At 43.1% G+C, this 22794-nt stretch overlaps 1 protein-coding gene across 1 annotated transcript; it reads left to right on the top strand.

The window, feature by feature from the left end:
- Positions 1–2196: 2196 nt before the first annotated feature.
- Positions 2197–7894, top strand: LOC121533604 (lipoprotein lipase). Its single transcript, XM_041839693.2, has 9 exons — positions 2197–2448; positions 3485–3681; positions 3800–3979; positions 4126–4237; positions 4383–4616; positions 5196–5559; positions 5815–6033; positions 6201–6296; positions 6416–7894. Exons 1-9 carry the CDS (start codon positions 2352–2354, stop codon positions 6435–6437), a joined length of 1521 nt encoding a protein of 506 aa, XP_041695627.1. The 5' UTR covers positions 2197–2351; the 3' UTR covers positions 6438–7894.
- The last annotated feature ends 14900 nt before the right edge of the window (positions 7895–22794 follow it).

A 22794-nucleotide genomic window follows, 5' to 3' on the forward strand; every position in this document is an offset into this window, starting at 1 on the left:
TACATGATTCCATATGTGTTATTTCATAGTTTTCATGTCTTCACTATTATTCTACAATGTAAAAAATTGTAAAAATAAAGGAAAATCCTTGAATGAGTAGGTGTGTCCAAACTTTTGACTGGTAGTGCACATTTACATTTTACATTTTAGTCATTTAGCAGACCGCTAATCCAGAGTGATTTACAATTAGTGCATTCATCTTCAGCTAGCTAGGTGAGACAACAACACATCACAATCGTATCAGATACATTTTCCCTTAACATAGTATTTATCAGCAAAGTCAGTGCTAGTAGTAAAATAAAAATGCTAAACATCCAGTTGATATTTGCATTGCAAAGAAAGCAAGTTTGGATTAGGTCAAAGACAGCTTTTCTTAGAGAACTGGGGAGAAATGTTATTGATACAATCTTGCATCATTACTAGACCACAATATCTCTCTCTAGGTCTAGGGGAAGGGTCTATGGATGTATAGAGTGGTGAATGGTGGCTAGGGGAAGGGGCTTGGAAAAGAGGGTAGAGGGGTGGTTGGTTAGGATTTGGACTATGATTTATACTGGCCCATCTGGCCTCCTCCACTCAGGGCAGTCTTCTGGAACTAAAGCCAGTAATGTTGATGACATCACAGGTTCGTACGCAGCTTCTCATAACATGATGTTCCACTCTAGTTGTGCTCCTAATCCCCACATGGCCCATTTAACACATTCTGTACCTGCTGTGAGAAACAGTCCCCTCTAGCTGACCTTAGGTGGGCTGAGGTGCCCCTGGCATGCAAGTACCATAAAACCCTCTGAAGAAGAAAAACATGATCATATGTCCAATAGTTATGGTATCATGTTATCATGTCATCAATGTATCAATTTCAAGGTTTACTTTGCATTCTGGCTGCAACTACTACTACTCTAATAGCCTAAGTATACTGTAAATTAATTGACCAAATAATGCAAAGTGTTAAGTTAACATAATGTAATGCAGGCATGCTAAAAAACCTTTATGCTTAAATATCCCTCACTCATGCATTCAAGAGCAAGGCCATTTGTTGTGATAGGCTACAACAAAATCAATCTAGCCAGATCAGACTCAACATTTGACAGCCTGGTCTCATAGACTAGCCATAACATTGTAAATGTAAATCCGGCGGCCTCAAATTAGTATTATATGTTATGTTTGGTATGGTTACATAAGACAGAAGGTTACTTAAAACAAATACGAAGTAGGGTGGTTAGTCGGGGTCGATGGGTAGGCGTATAAAGCGAAGATTTAATTGTAATTCGTAACATGTCATACAAAATGGATGATGGACATCCACAAATTAATACATACCATACGAAACATGACATTCATAATAAATGGAAGGAGACAGATGTATATGTACTATGTTATGTCTACCGCTGAGTCCAGGTTGCATTTGAGAGCAGATTCAATCAGATCCGCTTTAGCTTGGAGGTGTCCGCATGGTCCTAAAGCACACCATTGCCTAGTTATGTATCACATGGGGGATATAGCCCCCCCAGTGAAAGTTGTGCCCCTGTCAAATTCACAAGCGGCTCCCTATACCTAAAGCCGGCACTGAATCACTGTTGTCGCTAGCTTCCACAGCCACAAAATCATTAAAATCCGCCTATTTCTACAATTTATCTTCTTAAATTTTGATTTTTAACCTTAACCACACTGCTAACCTTATGCCTAACCATAACCTTAAATTAAGACCAAAAAGCAAATTTTTGTTTGTTTTCATGAATTCTTACTATTAGCCAATTTAGACTTTGTGGCTATGGTAACTAGTGGAAACCTGGAATCGCATTAAGAGAAATCCCTTGCAGCCTTGTTTACAAGTTCAGAGCAGCTGCTCACCGATTTAACAGCTCCAATGTAGTTCCACCTCTGACAGACAAAACATCAGCTTTGCAGATATCGGCTATCGTTGGTTAACTCTTGATCTGACTGAATCCAGGCCTGAGTGTTCTATCTCACACATTGTAAATAAATAACACTAATAACGTGAATAAAAGTCATTGCCAGTTATCAACGTGATGTCTTATTATAATTTACTTTAACCCCCCCCCCCACCCCCACCATCACCCCACCCCGTCCACCAACCCACTATCACCCCACCCCGTCACCCCTGGGGAAAGGGAAAACAACCAATGGGTTTACGACAAAGGGAGAGGTCCTATTTAAGAACTGGGCAGTTCATGGTGGCTCAGATATCAACACTACGCGCCAGAGAACGCACGGGAAATATTCTAACCGGTGGAAAATTGTCACGGTTTTACGTTAGATTTCTTTTCTGGGCTGAGATTGCAAACTTTACATACATTTTCCAAAAATACGATTTATTACCTAGAAAAGAAATGAAAGGGTTGCAAGTGCAATGTCTTTACTTTCTTGTGTTAAATGCAGTATTTTATGTGACGTCTTTGGAAGAGGGGAACTCCGTTTCTACGCTTGGTGAGTAACCAATTGACAAAAAAACGTTTCTGCATTGTTTTGCAGTCTGATAAAATCTGTTTGTATTTGTGCTGCTTAAGTGAAATATTTTTTGAAGAATCGAATCTTTCAAATAATTCATTAATGTAGTTGACAGCCTACATATACTGCCACTTATAGTTAGGCTACTATAAACAGTACATTTTCGGGAAGTGCTATAATAACAGACTACAAATGAGTTTGTGATGACTTAGACTACATTGTTAGTATAGGATATGATGACTAAAGTATAAGGCTGAACGCCCATTCATTCATACTCTATTTGAGTAATGTTACTATAGGGATTGAAGAAACGTTGTGTTCTAATGTTGATGCATATTGGACATATAAGAACAGACAAAATTGATAGGCTACATAATCTCAAATATATATGTATTTTTTCCCCTTAAAAAAAATAATAATCTAGGTTTTCTTCAGCAAAACTGAAGTAGGACATAGATGTAGTCAGTTTATGCATATGAATACATAGTCTATTGTTTATTTTCATTATTAGAAATATAATGTAGTTATTATGTCTGCTTTAACCTTCATGGAATATGCAACCTCCATTCATTACAGTGCAGTAGCCTTGGCTTAGGAGTCAGCTGACCCATTGGGAACACAGCTACTTTGAATCCATGTGGGATTTTTCAGAGCTAGAGGAACAAAGCTGGGAAAACTTGTGGTTTCTATAGGGTCTGTCTGACCGACTGAACCCTAGTAGCCAGGGCCTGATTAATGCAGGGGCTTACAGGGGCTGAAACCCCGGGGCCCAAGCCCGGAAATGTATATGATTTGTTAATCTGACCCTGCTAGTAACCCCCCAGTCAGACGTTCCCACCACCACCTATGTGGTTAAAGATTAGAAACAGCACGGATGGATCTAAAGATCTAACAATCCATTGGCCGTCAGCTAGAGGCTTCCATTCTCTCTTTACTGCAATGGTATCTTCAAACACTTAGTAATGAATTTTCCAAAATTTCTTAAGCATATGTTTTGTTTACTTTCCTCTCTCAGATAATTTCATGGACAACCTCAAGGACTTGATTCAAAACAAGGAACCCACCCCTCATGCCCATGCCAAATTCTCCCTCCGGAAGCCTTTGATGCCGGAAGATGACATCTGCTACATCATCCCCGGCAACCCGGAATCTCTCAAAGAATGCACTTTCAACAGCACCTCCAAAACCTTCCTTGTGATCCACGGCTGGACGGTAAGCCCCTCCAACCTGTAGCAGCATGTCTGTGACATTAAGTCCTTAACAACTATTGCTCAAGGAATTGGATTCCCCCGTCAATAACACCATTCGTTCTTTCCATCTGCCTCAACAGGTGAGTGGCTTGTTTGAGAGCTGGGTGGCCAAGCTGGTGTCGGCACTGTACAAGAGAGAGCAGGAAGCCAATGTGATCGTGGTGGACTGGCTGTACACAGCCCAGAACCACTATACAGTAGCCGCCCAGAACACCAAGATGGTGGGAGAAGAGATAGCTCGCTTCATTGACTGGCTGGAGGTTTGTACAATGACTCAACATCTAAGACACTGCAGTGTTTCTCAGATAAAGCATGAATAACATATTTTAAACAAAAGGTATAAAGAGTTACAGTATATTGTTAATATGGCAATGAACTTGACACTTTACTCCAATGTGTTTCCAAGGAGGCAACCAACATCCCTCTTGAAAACCTCCACCTCATTGGCTACAGTCTGGGTGCTCATGTGGCAGGATTCGCTGGGAGCCACGCCTCCAATAAAGTGGGCAGAATAACTGGTAAATATAACGTCTTATAGAGAAACATAGACAAGATGATAGCACTGTTGCTAATCATTGATTGACTCTTTGGCCTGTACCAACTTTCATTCATTGGCCCTTGGCTTGTTCTACTCCTCACTGATTGGTCCCCTTCTCTTTACAGGTCTTGACCCTGCCGGTCCAGACTTCGAGGGGGAGCACGCTCACCGCCGCCTGTCCCCAGATGATGCCCACTTTGTGGATGTTCTCCACACGTTCACGCGGGGCTCTCTGGGCTTTAGCATCGGCATCCAGCAGCCTATAGGCCATGTGGACATCTACCCCAATGGAGGCAGCTTCCAGCCAGGCTGCAATCTGCAAGGCACCCTGGAAACAATATCCAAATTTGGCCTCTTTGGTGAGAATCACATCTTGATATTTTAGTGTGTCATTCTATACAATTGGTTAAATATTAGACATATAACAACATTCACAATCACTTTCCACACAATGACTCTGTTGTCAATCTGGGTACTGAGTTATCATTGGCTAAGTCAGACATGTAATTGTCTGCTTGCAACTTATTCGAAGATGGCAGGGCTTGTGAACAAGGAACAATAGTGTGGTCAAGTCGGTACAACCTGACGTACATCAACATGACATCAGTTGCAGTAACTGTGCAGCTAGTCACTAATCTGACTTTACGTCTAACATCAGCCTGACAAAGACCTATTCAGGACCGCAAACATCACGGCTAGAGAAAATCCCTTCAGAAGGTCACCAACAACATCACTCCTATTGTAGCTCCCCAGATAAAAGGTTGATATAACTCTATCTATAATGGTAATGCTAGGGAATGGAACTTTATCAGGATTAGTGATATACTACTAGATACATCTACTTGATATCATTTGATTGCCTGTCCTCCAATTGAGATAATCTCAACTCTGGTTTTGAATGCGGACCAGTGATGCAACTATCCCCTTTATGTTCCTAGCTATCAATGATGTTCCCAGGTGTTCCCACGAGCGCTCCATCCACCTGTTCATCGACTCCCTGGTTAACGAGCAGGAGGCCAGCATGGTGTACCGCTGCGGGAGCAACGATATGTTCGACCGAGGAATGTGCCTCAGCTGCCGCAAGAACCACTGTAACACCGTGGGCTACGATATCAGCAAGGTCCGCAAGACACGTAGCATCAAGATGTACACCAAGACCAGGGCCTCCATGCCGTTCAGAGTCTATCACTACCAGGTGAAGATCCACTTCTCCAGCAAGGTGAACAGGTCTGAGATGGAGCCTTCACTGACAGTCTCTCTGATTGGAACCAAAGGAGAGGTTGAAGACCTCAAACTGACACTGTGAGTACCTGCTCCAACAAGCAGTTAAACCCTAAACCATACAACAAACCACATGCTAGTACATCAACATGATAAGACACCTGATACAATTTCTCATGTTTATGATAACATTAATCTTTACGGTCTATAGTTCAAGTTCTAGTGCTACTGTAGTCTATGCTTAGATATGACACCTTCACTCAGAGAGGTAAATGAGTTCTTATGAAGTGAGTTGACAATAATCAGTTGAGCCTCTATGCTCTTTCTCATTGGCAGAAAGGAGAAGATAACAACCAATAAGACCCATTCCTTCCTGCTGGTAGCAGAGAAAGACATTGGTGACCTCCTAATGGTGAAATTCAAGTGGGAGGAGTCTACTAGCTGGTCTGCCTCGTTCATGCTCAACATGGTGTCTTCCTGGTGGTCAGGTGACAATGCGGAGTCTGAAGTGGAGGTCCACAAAATACGCATCAGAGTCGGGGAGACGCAAAAAAAGTTCGTTTTAAGAGGCCTAATTTCTTTAATATCATGAAACAGAGACAATTTTTATCCATACAAACATCAGAAATATAATAGTTTTTGAAATAAAGTGCAAAACAATTATCTATTATTTATTAGTTGACTTACCGTTTAATGTTGTTTCTTGTTTGACCCTTTTCCAGGATGGTGTTCTGCATTAAAGATCCTCATGCTCTGAGCTTACAACAGGAAGTTACGTTTGTAAAATGCAAGGACGAATGGAGGAAAAGTTCAAAAAGGTGATTTAAAAAAAAAAATCTAATCAACTATTATTTTCTTCGTGCAATACTTTTTTCCTGGATTATTGCCAGTCGGGTCCATTGATTAGACAAATATTAACCCTGTGTTTGCTTTACAGAGTGAACCTGGGGAACCACTAACACTGAATGTACGGAGCAACAGACAAATGTCCTCCTTCCGCAGCTCTTAGAGAAATTATTTTTACAGCTGTAATTTATTTTGTCTTTCAAACTATACAAAGACATTATCACATTGTATATTGTGTACAGAACTAGAACTGTGTGTTATTTAAAAATGTATGTGATTATGTGAACAATCTTTTTTGTAAGCACTGCTTTTGTGGCACATCAACTACGGTGTGGTGCTAAAGGATAGTAAATGCCATCGTCTTTGCTGGTTTTCTGGCAACCCCAAAGAGATGGTTCTTATACAAAGTCTTTGGTGCCTCTGATTGACAGAGACCCATTGACAGGCTGAGTAGAGGCCTCGAGGTACCTGCAGTTCAAACCTCATGTGTTTCCTTACTTTATGCTTAACAAAGCATTCACCATTGTCGTCCTCAATACTATGTGATTGTAGGATCGGACTCCGTGTGCCTTAAAATAACTTGTTGTCAATGAACTTGTCTTAACCTACTGTATGTATTTTTTGTTGTTGTTGATGACAGTGTACGTTTTTTTTTATAGTGAGTTGTATCTTTTACCTGGTCTTTGAGACAGTAATATTCGTGAGGTCCGAAGTGCACATTATTTCCGAGAACTTTGTGAATTTAGTCAAGCACTTGAGCAATAATGCAATGGCTGCTATTTTTACACAGTATATTAATTTGAAACCAGCAATAGTGAGGCCTTTGCAGCAAAATACGGTGCATATCAGTGAGAACCATTATTTTTTGTAGTTATTACAATGTTATAAATATGTTATACTAGATTTTTTTTTTTTTTTTAACAATGATTCATATGGAACTGTTACCTCTAGCAAGTGCTTATGTGATGTATTTTGACTAACATATCCATGGTTGCTGCTAAACTATAAAACTATAAACTAACTATAATGCTCATTTAGCTGTGGATGTCATTTTATAATTGTGACCAGGTAGCTTCACTCAAAGAAGTCAATGAGTGGTTATTGTGAAGTGAGCTGACATCAGCAATAGAAACATGACAGCCTTCTTCAGTAGACTGTGCACAGTGGACTTGCATCATCGTTACAGTTAATAATTGCCTAGTAATATATCTGATTGTCAGACTATTTTAACAGCAGTAGAGTAGGCTATTTATAACTAATATTATACATTTAGAGATCGGTATTGTAATCATTGTGACTTATTTCATTTCTGCCTGTTCTATTGAGCCTGTAGAAAAGGTGGAGATGTAAAACTTTTGCACTGAAAACAGAGGAAAGGGTTACTAAACCAGTTGCTAAGTGCACCATGTGTAAATATCCTATTAGCATATGATTCTATGGTAAAGAATATTACAATATATTTTTTACCCTCTTATCTTTTTTTATTATATCTGCAATCGGTATACTGTATATACACCTGTAAATATGTGACTATATACATACTTTAATAAATTGGAACTGCTATTTTGAAGTTGAATGAGTGTTTTTAATGGAAACATAGTTGTAAAATTGTCCAGGATCATGCTTAGATATACTATACAATTTTAACCCATTCACACATTCAAGAAGAGACAAACTCAGCAATGTATTATCCATGATACACAATCTACATTCCATTTTAGAACATACAGTGCCTTCAGAAAGTACTCACACCCATTGACTTTTTTCAAAATTTGTTGTGTTAAATTGAGATTTTGTGTCACTGGCCTACACACAATACCCCATAATGTGAAAGTGGAATTATGTTTTTAGAAATTTTTCTAAATTAATTATAAATGAAAAGCTGAAATGTCTTGAGTCAATAAGTATTCAACCCCTTTGTTATGGCAAGCCTAAATAAATTCAGAAGTAAAAATGTGCTTATTAACAAGTTGAATGGACACACACTGTGTGCAATAATAGTGGTTAACATCATTTTTGAATGACTACCTCATCTCTGTACCCCACACATACAGAGTCCCTCAATCGAGCAGTGAATTTCAAACACAGATTCAACCACAAAGACCAGGGAGGTTTTCCAATGCCTTGCAAAGAAGGGCACCTATTGGTAGAATAAAATAAAAAAAGCAGACATTGAATATCCCTTTGAGCATGGTGAAGTTATTAATTACACTTTGGATGGTGTATCAATACACCCAGCCACTACAAAGATACAGGTATCCTTCCTAATATGAGGCCAATGGTGACTTTAAAACAGTTACAGAGTTTAATGGCCGTGATAGGAGAAAACTGAGGATGGATCAACAACATTGTAGTTACTTTACAATACCAACCTAAATGACAGAGTGAATAGAAGGAAGCCTGTACAGAATAAAATGTTTCTAAAACATGCATCCTGTTTGCAATAAGGCACTAAAGTAAAACTGCAAAAATTGTGGCAAAGAAATTAACTTTATGTCCTGAATGCAAAGCATCATGTTTGGGACAAATCCAACACAACACATCACTGAGTACCACTCTTCATATTTTCAAGCATGGTGGTGGCTGCATCATGTTATGGGTATGCTTGTCACCGGCAAGGACTAGGGAGTCTTTTTGGATAAAAATAAACGGAATAGAGCTAAGCCTAGGCTAAATCCTAGAGGAAAAGCTGGTTCAGTCTGCTTTCCAACAGACACTAGGAGCCAAATTCACCTTTCAGCAGGACAATAACCTAAAACACAAGGCCAAAAATACACTGGAGTTGCTTACCAAGACGACATTGAATGTTCCTGAATGGCCTGGTTACAGTTTTGACTTAAATTGGCATGAAAATCTATGGTAAGACTTTAAAATGGCTGTCTAGCAATGATCAACAACCAACTTTTTTAAATATAATAATAATGTGCAAATATTGTACAATCCAGGTGTGCAAAGCTCTTACAGACCTACCCAGAAAGAATCACAGCTGTAATCGCTGTCAAAGGTGATTCTAACATGTATTGACTCAGGGGTGTGAATACTTATGTAAATGAGATATTTCTGTATTTCATTTAGAATAAATATGCAAAAATGTCACTTTGTCATTATGGGGTATTGTGTGTAGATGGGTGAGAAACAAAATCAATTTAATCCATTTTAAATTCAGGTTGTAAGACAACAAAATGTGGAAAAAGTCAAGGGGTATGAATACTTTCTGAAGGCACTGTACAACAATCACAAAGCTTTCAGTCACTTCCCTCTACTCAATCTCATTCAAGAAGTGGTCATCACATATTTTTACTGGAACTTTCTCTCGACAATAGAAACACTGCCCATTGTGTTCTAATCCTGCACTCAAATAAACCTGACTGACTCCATTTTGTCCCTGATGCCATTCCATTTGGCTGCCAAGGGCAAGGTGACCCACCAATATCAAATGGTCTCTTGTTTTTCAATGGCGCTCTCTTTTCGAGCTCCAGTATAATGGCTGATGAACAGCAACAGCCCCAAGTAATACTGGACTATTCTGCCTGGTGTACCATGTCTGTCTACACAGCTTATTTTAGTCCTCACCTCACCTAGATACCTCAGTACTCTAGTGGACAGACATACACAATACAGGTAACTAGAGGCAATCCTTGTGTCCTTCAAACTGGTCCAAGCTGGTCCATTGTGTCAAATGAGACACAATGCCACTACGGTGGAAAACTGGATGATTGTTAAGGATCACATTAGCCTTCAGGTTCAAATTGCTGAGTGAAGGTCACTGATGGAGGGCCATGGACAGAAGGAAGAATGGTACATTAAGTGCATGAATGGACAGGTGGTTCTAAAAAAGAACATCCCACTCGTAGATCAGTGAGGGCAAAACAAACTTGGCAACACCCCCTTTTCCACCACACGTGCATTGAGGAACACGGCACAGAGTTGTGACGTACTTGTTAATATAGATAGATAGTTAACGGTTACAGTCTTTGTCCTAGTCAGAGACAGAAATGGAGCTACGGCGGGTTACTCTGGGTCCCCCATGTCCAGGGTGCATTCACACAGACACACAGTGCTGACCATCACGGCAGACAGAGTCATGATGGCCAGGAGAATAGCCTATCAGTGAGCCTGCGGACGACAAGAGCACAAGTCAAACATTCGCCCACTCTAGTTCAAGTCTGCTATAGTCAGCTGTTTAATAGCCAAAACACCTCCAATTCCATTTACTTTCATTCACATTGACTTGAGGTGACATTATCTTTTCTTCAGGAAGCCATTTGCTACAGGATGTTAGTCAGCTAACATTCCAAATGTGTCACACTCAGTTAGATGGAACCAATGGGCATGCAATAGTGGTTCAGCTGTGGTGTGGAAACACTACTGTTGCCATACCACAGCCTAATAACCTTTACCTTAGCTGGCATGGCTCCCAAACCAGTTATGTGTAGTACTGTCCTCGAATTAAATAAAAAATAAGACATAAACTATGAGCTGGGGGCCTCCGGAGTGGCGCAGCGGTCTAAGGCACTGCATCGCAGTGCTAGAGCCATTTACATTACATTTTAGTCATTTAGCAGACGCTCTTATCCAGAGCGACTTACAGGAGCAATTAGGGTTAAGTGCCTTGCTCAAGGGCACATTTACGTCATTTAGCAGACGCTCTTATCCAGAGCGACTTACAAATTGGTGCATTCACCCTATAGCTAGTGGGATAACCACTTTCCAAATTTTTTTTTTTTAGAAGGATTACTTTATCCTATCCCAGGTATTCCTTAAAGAGGTGGGGTTTCAAATGTCTCCGGAAGGTGGTGAGTGACTCCGCTGTCCTGGCGTCGTGAGGGAGCTTGTTCCACCATTGGGGTGCCAGAGCAGCGAACAGTTTTGACTGGGCTGAGCGGGAACTATGCTTCCGCAGAGGAAGGGAGCCAGCAGGCCAGAGGTGGATGAACGCAATGCCCTCGTTTGGGTGTAGGGACTGATCAGAGCCTGAAGGTACGGAGGTGCCGTTCCCCTCACTGCTCCATAGGCAAGCACCATGGTCTTGTAACGGATGCGAGCTTCAACTGGAAGCCAGTGGAGTGTGCGGAGGAGGGGGGTGACGTGAGAGAACTTGGGAAGGTTGAACACCAGACGGGCTGCGGCATTCTGGATGAGTTGTAGGTGTTTAATGGCACAGGCAGGGAGCCCAGCCAACAGCGAGTTGCAGTAATCCAGACGGGAGATGACAAGTGCCTGGATTAGGACCTGTGCCGCTTCCTGTGTAAGGCAGGGTCGTACTCTCCGAATGTTGTAGAGCATGAACCTGCAGGATCGGGTCACCGCCTTGATGTTAGCGGAGAAACGACAGGGTGTTGTCCAGGGTCACGCCAAGGCTCTTCGCACTCTGGGAGGAGGACACAACGGAGTTGTCAACCGTGATGGCGAGATCATGGAACGGGCAGTCCTTCCCGGGAGGAAGAGCAGCTCCGTCTTGCCAGGGTTCAGCTTGAGGTGGTGATCCGTCATCCATACTGATATGTCTGCCAGACATGCAGAGATGCGATTCACCACCTGGTTATCAGAAGGGGGAAAGGAGAAGATTAGTTGTGTATCGTCAGCGTAGCAATGATAGGAGAGGCCATGTGAGGATATGACAGAGCCAAGTGACTTGGTGTATAGGGAGAAAAGGAGAGGGCCTAGAACTGAGCCCTGGGGGACACCAGTGGTGAGAGCACGTGGTGCGGAGACAGCTTCTCGCCACGCCACTTGGTAGGAGCGACCGGTCAGGTAGGACGCAATCCAGGAGTGAGCCGCGCCGGAGATGCCCAGCTCGGAGAGGGTGGAGAGGAGGATCTGATGGTTCACAGTATCAAAGGCAGCAGACAGGTCTAGAAGGACAAGAGCAGAGGAGAGAGAGTTAGCTTTAGCAGTGCGGAGAGCCTCCGTGACACAGAGAAGAGCAGTCTCAGTTGAATGACCAGTCCTGAAACCTGACTGGTTTGGATCAAGAAGGTCATTCTGAGAGAGATAGCAAGAGAGTTGGCTAAAGACGGCACGCTCAATAGTTTTGGAAAGAAAAGAAAGAAGGGATACTGGTCTGTAGTTGTTGACATCAGTGGGATCGAGTGTTGGTTTTTTGAGAAGGGGTGCAACTCTCGCTCTCTTGAAGACGGAAGGGACATAGCCAGCGGTCAAGGATGAGTTGATCAGCGAGGTGAGGTAGGGGAGAAGGTCACCGGAGATGGTCTGGAGAAGAGAGGAGGGGATGGGGTCAAGCGGGCAGGTTGTTGGGCGGCCTGCAGTCACTAGTCGCAAGATTTTATCTGGAGAGAGAGGGGAGAAAGAAGTCAAAGCATAGGGTAGGGCAGTGTGAGCAGGACCAGCAGTGTCATTAGACTTAACAAACGAGGATCGGATGTCGTCAACCTTCTTTTCAAAGTGGTTTACGAAGTCATCCACAGAGAGGGAGGAGGGGGGGGGGGGGAGGATTCAGCAGTGAGGAGAATGTGGCAAAGAGCTTCCTAGGGTTAGAGGCAGATGCTTGGAATTTAGAGTGGTAGAAAGTGGCATTAGCAGCAGAAACAGATGAAGAAAATGTAGAGAGGAGGGAGTGAAAAGATGCCAGGTCGGCAGGGAGTTTAGTTTTCTTCCATTTCCGCTCAGCTGCCCGGAGCTCTGTTCTGTGAGCTCGCAATGAGTCGTCAAGCCATGGAGCTGGAGGGGAGGACCGAGCCGGCCGGGAGGATAGGGGACACAGGGAGTCAAAGGATGCAGAAAGGGAGGAGAGGAGGGTTGAGGAGGCAGAATCAGGAGATTGGAGGGAGAAGGATTGAGCAGAGGGAAGAGATGATAGGATGGAAGAGGAGAGAGTAGTGGGAGAGAGAGAGCGAAGGTTGCGGCGGCGCGTTACCATCTGTGTAGGGGCAGAGTGAGTAGTGTTGGAGGAGAGCGAGAGAGAAAAGGATACAAAGTAGTGGTCGGAGACATGGAGGGGAGTTGCAGTGAGATTAGTAGAAGAGCAACATCTAGTAAAGATGAAGTCAAGCGTATTGCCTGCCTTGTGAGTAGGGGGGGACGGTGAGAGGGAGAGGTCAAAAGAGGAGAGGAGTGGAAAGAAGGAGGCAGAGAGAAATGAGTCAAATGTAGACGTAGGGAGGTTGAAATCCCCCAAAACTGTGAAGTGTGAGCCATCCTCAGGAAAGGAACTTATCAAGGCGTCAAGCTCATTGATGAACTCTCCAAGGGAACCTGGAGGGCGATAGATGACAAGGATATTAAGCTTAAATGGGCTAGTGACTGTGACAGCGTGGAATTCAAATGAGGAGATAGACAGATGGGAATGACCACTTGGGAGAGATGAGGATTCCTGTGCCACCACCCCTCTGACCAGATGCTCTCGGGGTATGCGAGAACACATGGTCAGACGAGGAGAGAGCAGTAGGAGTAGCAGTGTTTTCAGTGGTAATCCATGTTTCCGTCAGCGCCAGGAAGTCGAGGGACTGGAGGGTAGCATAGGCTGGGATGAAGTCAGCCTTGTTGGCAGCAGAACGGCAGTTCCAGAGGCTGCCTGAGACCTGGAACTCCAGGTGTGTGGTCCGTGCAGGGACCACCAGGTTAGAGAGGCAGCAGCCACGCGGTGTGAGGCGTTTGTGTAGCCTGTGCGGAGAGGAGAGAACAGGGATAGGCAGAGGCATAGTTGACAGGCTGTAGCAGATGGCTACAATAATGCAGAGGAGATCGGAATGAAATGAACTAAACATCTGGGAAAGGAGAGAGCAAGGCCTCCCTCACCAAAAAAAATATATAACTCCCAACTTCCACTTCAGAAACTATAATTGTTTCACTGAACCACCCGAATAAAACTCTCCCAACTTCCACTTTAGAAATTAGAATTGATGTAAACTACAGCGGTTCAATGTTTCAAGGACTAGACTCAACTTACTTTATTCAGCTAGCTAACTATGACGCCATAGCTAACTAGCATGCTGGCATCCAATAACACACAGTTTAGCACCAATACTTGGTTACAACAAACTACCAATAGTGTGTTAACACACTAAACAGATAATTCGTGTCCGTGTCTAGTTCTTTCATAACGCAGCAATGATTAAACGTTGGCTAGCTAGCACAAAGATATTGTATTTAGCTACCACAGTACAGCCAGCTGGTAGTGTTGGCTAGCTAGCAATGGCTGCTGTGTTGACTTTGTTTGAAAAACAGCGTCGCTGCGAACGACTGTAGCTGGCTAAAAGGATATTGTATTTAGTTGCTACCGTTGCTAATAGCTACTAGCCAGCTAGTCCAGGAGGTGAGTTAGCTAGCTAGCTTCGTGCTACACCCGGCACCGCCGAACACAAAAGTAACCTACAATAACTACATACAGCAACTACCCACAACAGCCCACGATGCCTACCTATAATACCTAATAATATACAGCCCACGATGCCTACCTATAATACCTAACTACAATCTAAATACATAGTTTAAGCCTTACTCGACAAAGCCCAAACTAAGTATAAAGCCAAACTTACCCAACGCCAGCTAACTGGGTGGCAGACTGCAATCAGTAGCTGTAACTAAGTACAGCTACCAACCACCTAACGTTAATGCCTCGGATAATGAGGTTAGAAAAACAGCTGAATGGTAGGTAGCAAGCTGGCTCAATTACAGGTACTCTTAAGCGTGAAATAACATTGGAAACAACTAACCACAGTTGCTAAAAGTTACCAGTAGCTACCCGCTAGCTAGCTAGCTTTGTTGGTCCAAGTAGTGGGTTAGCTAGCACTCGTGCTTCGCCGGGGTCCGCCAAATACAATACTTACCTACAACCTAGTTATCCATGGTTAGGTCAAAAGAGGAGAGGAGTGGAAAGAAGGAGGCAGAGAGAAATGAGTCAAATGTAGACGTAGGGAGGTTGAAATCCCCCAAAACTGTGAGGGGTGAGCCATCCTCAGGAAAGGAACTTATCAAGGCGTCAAGCTCATTGATGAACTCTCCAAGGGAACCTGGAGGGCGATAGATGACAAGGATATTAAGCTTAAATGGGCTAGTGACTGTGACAGCATGGAATTCAAATGAGGAGATAGACAGATGGGTTAGGGGAAAAATTGAGAATGTCCACTTGGGAGAGATGAGGATTCCTGTGCCACCACCCCTCTGACCAGATGCTCCAGGTTGTGTCGCAGCCGGCCGCGACCAGGAGACCCATGAGGCGACGCACAATTGGCCCAGCGTTGTCCGGGTTAGGAGAGGGTTTAGCCGGCCGGGATGTCCTAGCGACTCCTGTGGTGGGCCAGGCGCATGCACGCTGACTTTAGTCACCAGTTGTACAGTGTTTCCTCCGACACATTGGTGCGGATGGCTTCCGGGTAAAGCGGGCAGTGTGTCAAGAAGCAGCTTGGCAGGGTCGTGTTTTGGAGGATTCATGGCTCTCGACCTTCGCCTCTCCCAAGTCCGTACAGGAGTTGCAGTGATGGGACAAGACTGTAACTACCAATTGGGGAGAAAAAGGGGTAAAAAGTACAATACAAAAAAAGATATGAGCTGGAGCAGATATGAATGCGCAGATACGGACAATAGAAAATCAATTAACACTAGAAAGCCCTGGTCAGTGAGTGAGCGGTACATCTAAGCGCTAGAAGGGGTCACCGTCTCTCTAACTCAACCTGATGTGTGACCCGAGTAGCTCTTTTAAATCCCTGTGGGCATTCCTGATTCGCCGCACTTTAAAGCGAGGCCAAAGCTCAAAGCCAACTGAGGCTGGAACATCTGAACGAAGAACATCAAAACAGGAAGCTTTCCATACACAAACTGAGCTCAACATGCATCTCAACACACTACATCTTCTAGGATCCTCTGGCCTGTTGTAAATGAACACCCTGAATACATCATAGGGTAGATAGATAAACAAACCTTCATCCACTCAGCCAGGTTGTCAAACTCATCCAGGTCTACCAGGTGGAGGAAGGAGTTCTTCAGCCTGGCGATGGGCCTGTCAGTGTCCAGGATGCCTGGAACACCAGGAACTGGTCGCAGTAGATCTGCTTGGCTGAACACGGCTTCCCGGCAACCAAGGCTACACGCTTCCCCTGGAATTGCTTAGTCAGGACAGAGGAAGTAGTGCTGGCGCAGGTCGCAGGCTTGTCTAAGGTTTAAGAAATCCATGGGAAAATACAAGTGATAGGTGAAAGATTGAGTTTACTGAGTGAAAAAGCACATGCACACATTGGTAACCAAGCTCCTTATCCTTGTTAAATTCTGCTTTTACACAGCCCACCACATCAGATGCCCTTTTGGTTGTTTGGGGAAAGTCTTGTTTGTCCCCAAATCATAAACACATTCCCCAGATTTAAGCGCAGCGGGAGAGGAGACGAGGGTGAGGGAGGAGAAGAGGGATTGTGGTTACCTGGCTGCTGGCAGCATGTGGCACTTCTCTTTCTTGGACTCTCCCAGACAGTCACACTGCTCCAGGCCGTACCTCACACACAGTGACTCACAGTGACAATCCTGAGAAATAGATGGAGAAATGGACAGAGAGAGAAGGATAGGGGAGAGGGAAGGAGGGAGAAAGGGAGAGAGAGAGAGATGGAGAAAGGGAAAAGGATAGGGGAAGAGGAGGGAAGGATAGTGAGAGAGGAAAAGAGGGAGGGTGAAATACAGGAGAGAGGACATAGAGCGAATGAAAGGAGAACACGAGAAAAATAACACCAAAGCCTGGTTGAGAATATTATGGCCCCTCAGTGAAGTCTCACAGAAAAAAATGTCTGCTAGACACTGCCAGACAGGCCTGCTCATTCCCACAAATCCTAAACATCCGTGTTCAGTTAACTTGTTCCTTGTTCAAGGCTGTGTCAGAAATGGGTTCTGGCCCAAATCTTATATTTCAGGATGTATGCCCCCATAGAGAGCCATACATATGGAATTTACATTGAAATCTTCCCATTCAGAACGACTCTCCAAACTCAGAACCACATTTATCATCTGAAAGGGTAAAATAATGGAGGAAATTCACTCAAGATGGCAACCAAGGACAACATGAAGACAGATCCTGTGAAAGTGGATACTGCTGACGTTGGAATGTCATCTCATTGAGACAGTGTGTGCAATGAGTGAAAATGTTGAGTCATTATCTGACCCTCCATTGAGACACACCCGAGTCCCCAAACTGCATACGGTCATGTTGGCCTTGGCTGTAGGCTCAGGGCAGACGGGGGAGAGACCAGAGCACACACTCTCCAGCTGACAGTCCGACTCCTCATCACAGCTGTCCCCTGACAGCTTATGACACACTCTTGGCCACAGCATAGTCCCTGACTGAGACTGAGGGGACAGACAGATAGACAGACAGACAGACAGAAAGAAAGAAAGAAAGAAAGAAAGAAAGAAAGAAAGAAAGAAAGAAAGAAAGAAAGAAAGAAAGAAAGAAAGAAAGAAAGAAAGAAAGAAAGAAAGAAAGAAAGAAAGAAAGAAAGAAAGAAAGAAAGAAAGAAAGAAAGAAACAGGTGGGTGGGCAAACAGGCAAAGAGACAACTTGTGTTGTTTACTGTTTTGTTTTGAATGGTATGAAAAGCGGTAATTATCCCTTTAGCCACAAAAACAACTATGCTTTGCCCAAAATGTTAACAATGTTCTTATTAAGAGCTCCATGGGAGATGTTATGTAAACTTTGGACAGAAATTAGTAATTACCCATAGAAACAGATCTAGGATCAGCAAATCGCAAAGGGACTTTTTCATTCTACTAATGATCCTACTACAAACTTTTGACCAGAAGTTACCTGCAATGCTTGCCATGTTTCAGGCAACACTTGGTGCCCATGGGTTCCTTGGCTCTGTGCAGCAGAGGTATGTCTTGTTATGGCCCACATCACACTCCTCCCCCTCCTCCATGATCTGGTTCCCACTGATTGGCTGATCAATTGCTGACAGAACATGTATACCCACACACATTAGCTAATCTCAACACTGCTAACTCATATACACTGAGTATACCAAACATTAGGAACACCTTCCTAATATTGAGTTGCACCCCCCCCCCATCTATCTGTGTTGTCCTTGGTGTGTTGTTTGTTATGAGAACATTGTATTCCTCTTCCAGAACCATGGGCATCAGTAACACAGCACATTTGTCTCTCGTGTCAAATGACCTTCATCTAAGTTAACAAGCATTTGTATCCAGCAATAAAGAGGGGAATGAACTCTTAAAAAAAAAAAAAAAGGACTTCAGTAGTTGCTTTCCCAAAATTGGGAACCTGGGTTCTTCTGGAGTGAAAGGCAGGTTCCTGATATTCCCTCATACCACTAATGAGGTCCGGGAGAACAACGATAAGTTCTCTCCCTGCAGCATCAAGCATATCAGCCAAGTCCTGAAGATCAAAAAGGATGACTGCTTCGTGGGTAAGGCGCTATAGGTCTGAACAAAAAATACCTCCTCTGTCTCTATCTCTCACTCTCTCTATCTCTCTCGCTCTCTCTATCTGCAACTGAGTAATTCCAGTAATTTATGAAGATACTCGATGTACACTGAGTATACAAAACATTAAGAACACAGTTGAGCAGTTGCAGATAAAGTAAATCAAAAATCAATCTGGTTTATTAAAAGTTGCAACAGGAAACATGAAGCATAGAAAAACAGACAGCTTCTGACATGAAGCGCAAAAAATGCCCCATACACTGAGTATACAAAACATTAGAAACACCTGCTCTTTCCATGACATAGACTGACCAGGTGAATCCAGGTGAAAGCTATGATCCTTTATTGATGTCACTTGTTAAATCCACTTCAATCAGTGTAGATGAAGGGGAGGAGACAGGTTAAATAATTATTTTTAAGCCTTGATACAATTGAGACATGGATTGTGTGTGTGCCATTCAGAGGGTGAATGAGCAAGACAAAATATTTAAGTGCCTTTTGAACGGGGTATGGTAGTAGTTGCCAGGCGCACTGGTTTGTGTCAAGAACTGCAACACTGCTGGGTTTTTCACGCTCAACAGTTTCCCATGTGTATCAAGAATGGTCCACCACCCAAAGGACATTCAGCCAACTTGACACAACTGTGGGAAGCATTGGAGTCAACATGGGCCAGTATCCCTGTGGAACACTTTCGACACCTTGTAGAGTCCATGCCCAAACGAATTGAGGCTGTTCTGAGGCCAAAAGGGGGTGCAACTCAATATTAGGAAGGTGTTCCTAATGTTTTCTACACTCAGTGTACGTTTGTCACTAAAGATCAATCTTTTTAACATCCGGCGAAGTGAAGTGGATCATTCGCAAATCCCCGCCTTATCTTAGCTCATTGGTCACCATAGCAGCACCCACCAGTAGTCTGCGCTCCAGCAGGTATATCTCACTGGTCATTCCCAAAGCCAACACCTCCTTTGGCCGCCATTCCTTCCAGTTCTCTGCTGCCAATGACTGGAACGAATTGCAAAAATCTCTGAAGCTGGAGACTCTTATCTCCCTCACTAACTTCAAGCATCAGTTGTCAGAGCACCTTACCGATCACTGCACCTGTACACAGCCCATCTGAAATTAGCCCACCCAACTACCTCATCCCTATATTGTTATTTATTTTGCTCTTTTGCACCCCAGTATCTCTATTTGCACATAATCTCTTGCACATCTAGCATTCCAGTGTTAATACTAATTGTAATTATTTTGCACTATAGCCTATTTATTGCCTTACCTCCATAACTTGCTACATTTGCACACACTGTATATATATTTTATGTTGTATTTTTTGACTTTATGTTTTTTTTACCCCATATGTAACTCTGTGTTGTTGTTTTTATCGCACTGCTATGCTTTATCTTGGCCAGGTCGCAGTTGTAAATGAGAACTTGTTCTCAACTGGCTTACCTGGTTAAATAAAGGTTAAATAAAAAATAAATAAAAAAATTGTTCTGGAACAATGCAAACAGCCATATAGGTTTTAGGGTGCCCAATACGTGGGAAATGCAGAACTGGCAGATCATTGGGATTGATCATACTACATGTACACACTCAAAACAAATCCTGCTTGACCACAAGCCAGGACATGATATTATCTAACCCTATGGCCTAATGTTTCCATTTGTAATAGTTACACACTGTGGCCGATACTGTTTCAATTTCAAGAGATAGGAACGCTTCTGCCCATAGGGTTAAAGTCCTGCAATGAATTAACACAGAGAGCTGCAACAAGACCTGTACAATAAAAAGAGGTTATGTAATCAAATGGCATATAATGACATATGTAGCTGGTAGAGCACGGCGCTTGTAACGCCAAGGTAGTGGGTTCGATCCCCGGGACCACCCATACACAAAAAAATATAAAAAAATAATGTATGCACGCATGACTGTAAGTCGCTTTGGATAAAAGCGTCTGCTAAATGGCATATTATATTATATATTATTATTATAAAACATCACTGGGTGTAGTTCTGCAGCGTGTGTCTTGAACAAATCCCTCCCCAGTTCCCTTAAATATAAGGGAAAGGTAAGGAGAGCAAAGGTAAGGTAAAAATAGAGTCTTGAGCCTCTTTAGGTGAAAGGGCAATTTGCTTGGCAGAATGTGTACAGTAGAGAACAACATGTACAGGACAGTGACAATAGAGTGGGAGAAACCTCAGCTGTGCTGGGTTGCTTAACATCATGAACGTGTTAGGTGTTAGTGCAGGAGCGGTATATAGCTCTACTTATACATTCTACTTGAATAGCCATGTTAATGCTGTCTAACTGTCCAACAGAGGTCCCCATGGACTTTTTTCCACCCTACACTATATTGTTTGCATTCTAGGTTGCATAAGTGACCACTGTGACCTTGACCCTATCACATCCTTTCAGTAAATACTTTCACAAAACAGGGCAGTTTTTTCCAAGAGTTTTAAAGAGGTTGTCCCCAGCCCCTGCATATTAGTGGAAGTGTGGACAGGTCATCAGGCAGGCTGAGGTCTCACAGTGGCAGATGAAAGCCTCACAGCCAGTTGGGTCTGTATCGGTGACCTCCGATGCCTGTTGGCTTATATAACACTCCTGCACTGCAGGCGATCCCACTGCCACCAGTTACAAACAGCTGGCCTTTTTCTCACAGAATATAGTACTGTGACATCATCCCTCAACTAGGCCACCACTCATTTCAGAGAGGTCCATTTTGTTACAGTATGTGGATCATTGAACAACCTTGGTCATGGAGCTGACATGGGCTTTAGGAGTTGGGCAGTGACCTCTCACCTTGGCTCAACAAAGGGTCAGCCCTGCTTCTCGGGGGGCACTGACAGACACTTATTGATCAGATACATGCGGTAAAGAGATCAATGGAACGCAGACCGTTGGGGGAAAGAACAAGGACCCAGTCATTGGCGCACTTTCAAAACAATCTGATCTTACAAAGTGGATATATTTGTCAAATCCGTCATGATTTTTGTGTTCAAACAGGCCCACAATGTGGTTACTAAAATCCGATTTGGATACATTTGGCTGTTTTTGCTGCATAATATTTAGAAATAGTCATTTTTGGGGTTAGAAAGAATGTCTGCTAAATGCTAACTCCCATTCGTATAAGCTGGTAGCATAGCTAGCCGTTTTTTAAGTGTAATGCAGTTGATTGGGGACGATGACATGAACATGTATTGGAGTTGACATCCATAAAAGCATTATACTCTGATTTGTACCCCAACATAGTGTGCAATACACATACAAACAACAGCCTAAATGTGGGCACATTTTTATGGGGGGGAATGAAGAGATTCTGAGGTTGTGACTAGAGGGAGTACAGCTACGACCGGAAGTGACTTTTTTCATAGCAGTTTAGGAGATAATTTTAGCTAACCCTAACCCTTTTCCTACCCTTAACCTAAGTCTCCTAACCTGCAACGTTAGTTATCCTTAACTGCTGCGTAAATTCTCCTTACCTGCTACGAAAAAGTCAATTCCGGTCATAGCTGTACTCCCTCTAGTCAGAACCAGATTCTGAATCTTTCTCCCACGGGGGCATGCGTGAGTGGCGTTGCTATTACATTTCCATTGTTTTGGTCGAGTGCGATTGATCTCTTTACCACATCTAGGAATACTGTTTGGAATTCAGGGCATGTCGGTGTGGCGTTTAGCCTTTTCTACCTGTCTCAGACAAACAATATTTGCACTTTATACAAGCAAATAGTGAGGACAGCACGTATTATGTTGTTTCCCAGGAAATATAACCACTACTAGCATTAAACCTCCCGCTACCACTGCATAACCACTATAGTCATCAACAACATCAAAACCAACAACAACAACAATGAAGGACAATGTCTCATTTGATTACTGTATAGATTTAGCTAATAATAAAGAAGAACAAGGAAACTCCCCTCACACACATATACAGTCTGTCCCCTTTCCGGTATATCAGTCCCATGCCTTATGTGTATGTTTTGGGTATCAGGGCCTGTCAAGCACATGCAAGTGCTACCTATGTATTTTATATAACCCCTCTGTTACACAATTACATTTACTTTTGATATTTAAGTACAGTATATTTAAAAC

This window comes from Coregonus clupeaformis, chromosome 20, assembly GCF_020615455.1.
Source record: "Coregonus clupeaformis isolate EN_2021a chromosome 20, ASM2061545v1, whole genome shotgun sequence".
Taxonomy (NCBI): domain Eukaryota; kingdom Metazoa; phylum Chordata; class Actinopteri; order Salmoniformes; family Salmonidae; genus Coregonus; species Coregonus clupeaformis.